Here is a 3,448-nt window from a genome sequence, read left to right as displayed (position 1 = left end):
CTGTGGATTAAAAACGATTTAGATTTTTTTACAGACAGATCTGTACAGTATTCTGTCTAGAAGCCATTTGAAATTTTTTTGAAAGACTACAACTAAGCACAACTCAATTATATAAAGAAATATACCCAGAATAAAGACTGGCCAGGAATGCGAAAACGCATAGGGAGGTGCTGAAAGGTGCTGAAATCTATTTGCACCCCATTCCACGTGATTGGCACAGCTTGACAGTGATTGACAGGAATTCATGGCAACTACGCAATCAATCTGCCAGGTCCAATAGAAAATCAGACAAGGATAGGGCGTCTTTTCTCCCCTCCTCAGAAATATCACCGCTCCTGAGCTATATTCTCGTTCGCTCCAGCTCTCTATATCGCCTTCCGAGGCTGAGACAGTCGGTAAGAGGTGCACCATCCATTTCTCCTCAGCATCATCTAACGACTCGTCTCCTTTCTCCGCCATTGCTTTTCTGCTTGTCTGCATTGGGAGGGAGTGAAACAAATAGGCACCAGAGCGCGACACAAGTGTGCGCGACGGACCACCTCGAGGCAGGGAAAAAGTACAGCCTTCATGTTTCAGTTGCCAATGTTGAATTTCAGCCCCCAGCAGGTAGCGGGGGTGTGTGAGACTCTGGAGGAGAGCGGCGACATCGAGCGCCTCGGTCGGTTCCTGTGGTCGCTGCCTGTGGCGCCCGCTGCCTGCGAGGTACTAAACCGGAACGAGTCGGTGCTGCGAGCACGCGCCATAGTGGCCTTCCACACCGGCAACTTCCGCGAGCTTTACCACATCCTGGAGAACCACAAATTTACCAAAGACTCGCATTCTAAACTACAAGCCCTGTGGCTCGAGTCGCACTACCGGGAGGCGGAAAAGCTCCGGGGCCGCCCGCTAGGGCCGGTAGACAAATACAGGGTGCGAAAGAAGTTTCCACTGCCCAAAACTATTTGGGACGGAGAACAAAAGACGCACTGCTTTAAAGAAAGGACCAGACATTTGCTGCGGGAATGGTATCTGCAGGACCCTTATCCGAATCCGAGCAAAAAAAGGGAGCTTGCACAAGCCACTGGACTTACTCCTACTCAAGTGGGCAACTGGTTTAAAAACCGAAGACAAAGGGACAGAGCGGCAGCCGCGAAGAACAGGTGTGTTCATCAACTAGGGATAAATAAACACAGGGTCTCTTGCAGATACATTAGGCAATAAAACACATTAATCTCATCCATGTACACATTTAACAATTATTATTTATTATTATTATTGAAACCTTTTATTTACACAGCTTAAAACTGTCATATCAGATACCAACAGGAATCGTGTTTTTATATACTAAAAAAAAAGGTTTAAACTATTAAAAAATATATATACAACAACCGGATAGCACGAGACATGTTAAGTTATCCTTCTAACGTTTCCAACATTGCAATATTTTTAGAGCCTCTCTTGAAAAGGCCGCAACAAAAACAAATAGATAGCATATAGCTCATGCACTAGCCATCCAAAACACAAAGGTCCAGTTTCTGTTTCATTGCTGCCTAGCTGCTGGTTATGGTTTTGGTCCTTACATATCTGAATGAGGTGCTAGGCGTTTATATTGTTTGTTTTGCTTGCTTTCTTTGTTTTAAAGAAAAAAGTCCAGTTGCTTAACACAGGCAGCAATGAAAGTCTGTGTATCTTTGTATCTTTATACTTAGGTTATAGCTGTATGTAGCTACACGTGTGCCCATGAATGTATATATAATTCAAGTGGTAAACAGTTTTAAATATTTATCCATATTTCCTTTTGCATAGAGCAACTAAAGAGATAGCATACAAACCTTCCAAAAATAGGTCATGGTCCTGAAATTTCTCTGATGCTTCCCCACTGATGCATTAAGAGCATTGAGTTCTTCCGGGCCAGCCGGCTAGTGCATGAAGATTTACTCTGCCTTACATCATTCTGCGCGAGCTTGCTTTTTAGAGGAACGTGCCAAAAAAAGAAACCTATGGCCCTTGGGAAATTGCAGTATTTATTTGTTTGTTTGTTTTGTTCATTTAGAAAGCGTTATTCGCGCGTATTGGCACAAATCTAAACCTTTATTATTCCCCCCGTAAAGGTTACAACAGCAGGTGTTGACTAACGGCTCGGTAACGGCGGACGACGCCACCGCGGACCGGCTCGGTAACGCGTCCAGCCCGGAAGCTGGTCTGTCAAGCCAAGCTGCTGCTTCCGCCATCTCCATCACGTCGAGTGACAGCGAATGTGACATCTAATGCCGCGACACGAGACTCCCCGCGGGAGCACGACGCAAACATTAACACGTTACCGAAGGAATTGGAGACAGACAATCATCAAGACAAACAAGCACATCGGTGCCTGCCTTAACGCATTAAAGGCTATGTTTTTGTTGTTATTGGATGGCAGTCAAAGAAGCCAGAGATAAAACGGAATGATCTATCTTTAAAATGTATTTATCTTTTTATTTCATAACCAAGTGTGAAATACACGAAGAGATTAGGAGGAATAGATAGCGAGAGAAAGAAAGAGAGATTCTCCTGTCCATGTTCAAATTACGTTAATCGAAATCGGACCCATCGGACAAATATGGACAACGCAAAAGAACAAGCTTTTTGTTTGCTTTCAGGAGGACTTCATGTTGAGTCGACATTTTCAAGATGTTTACGTATTAAAATTCGTGGCTCTAATAGAAACGTTGATTTGCTTGCTTATTTCGAGTCCATTCGTTTTGGGGTTTTTTTTTTTTGTGTGTACAGTAAATGGTTGGGCTTTGGGAGTGCGATGAATAGTGGACGTATGTTTGAAGGACGTTAAATTAATAAAATGTTTGATGATCAAAGACCTATTGTCGTTAATATTTCAGATTATTATTATTATTATTATTATTATTATTATTATTATTGCTGCTTGCCTCTCTTAAAATATATATTTTTAATCGTGTTTTTTGTAAAAAAAAAAAACTTTTTTTTTTGTTTCTTAAATATTTATGTAGCACACTCATATGTTGTCACCCAATTATCTTGTCTTTGTCAAACCTTGTAAATTTAACCTATTTTCTGGAAACGGTTTGTCATGTCACTTGCCTTAACTATTGCCCTGGCATTTTAAACTAGGCAACGTATAATAGCTACACTGTTTAAATAATGTGAATGAAATGGCTCTTAATTAGAGTTTAATTTTGTTTTATGTTAAAAATCGATTACAGGCCGTGCTCACATCTATTCAGAGAATGTGGGATATGTAATTAAAAAATATATATTATTGTGTTTAGCCAGTCTGTTTAGATTACTGGAACCTCTGCCTTGGCGTTTTTAGGGTCCATGTTTAAATGGTGTGCGGTTCATGTTTGGGTGTTAATGGGAAAATGTAGGCTATAGTGGTAAGACCTTCCTGCATCTGCTCGTGTTCACTGTAGCTTTGCTGGCGTTGCGCAGCCTAATTCTCTCTGACAGGAGA

The 3,448-nt window shown here is 41.6% G+C and overlaps 1 protein-coding gene across 1 annotated transcript; it reads left to right on the top strand.

Moving 5' to 3' along the window:
* The first annotated feature begins 546 nt into the window (after window positions 1-546).
* Window positions 547-2,684, top strand: six6b (SIX homeobox 6b). Its single transcript, XM_053489176.1, has 2 exons — window positions 547-1,139; window positions 2,091-2,684. Exons 1-2 carry the CDS (start codon window positions 568-570, stop codon window positions 2,245-2,247), a joined length of 729 nt encoding a protein of 242 aa, XP_053345151.1. The 5' UTR covers window positions 547-567; the 3' UTR covers window positions 2,248-2,684.
* The last annotated feature ends 764 nt before the right edge of the window (window positions 2,685-3,448 follow it).

This window comes from Clarias gariepinus, chromosome 27 (assembly GCF_024256425.1).
Source record: "Clarias gariepinus isolate MV-2021 ecotype Netherlands chromosome 27, CGAR_prim_01v2, whole genome shotgun sequence".
In the NCBI taxonomy this organism is placed as follows: Eukaryota; Metazoa; Chordata; class Actinopteri; order Siluriformes; family Clariidae; genus Clarias; species Clarias gariepinus.
The sequence above is the reverse complement of the archived record's forward strand: the minus strand, read 5'-3'. Positions and strand labels throughout refer to the sequence as shown.

Bases quoted from the DNA above. Each gene is read 5' to 3' on its own strand.
- six6b (XM_053489176.1), top strand. From the start codon at position 568: ATGTTTCAGTTGCCAATGTTGAATTTCAGCCCCCAGCAGGTAGCGGGG. The intron at 1,140-2,090 runs GTGTGTTCATCA...CCCCCCGTAAAG, and splicing joins GCGGCAGCCGCGAAGAACAG to GTTACAACAGCAGGTGTTGA.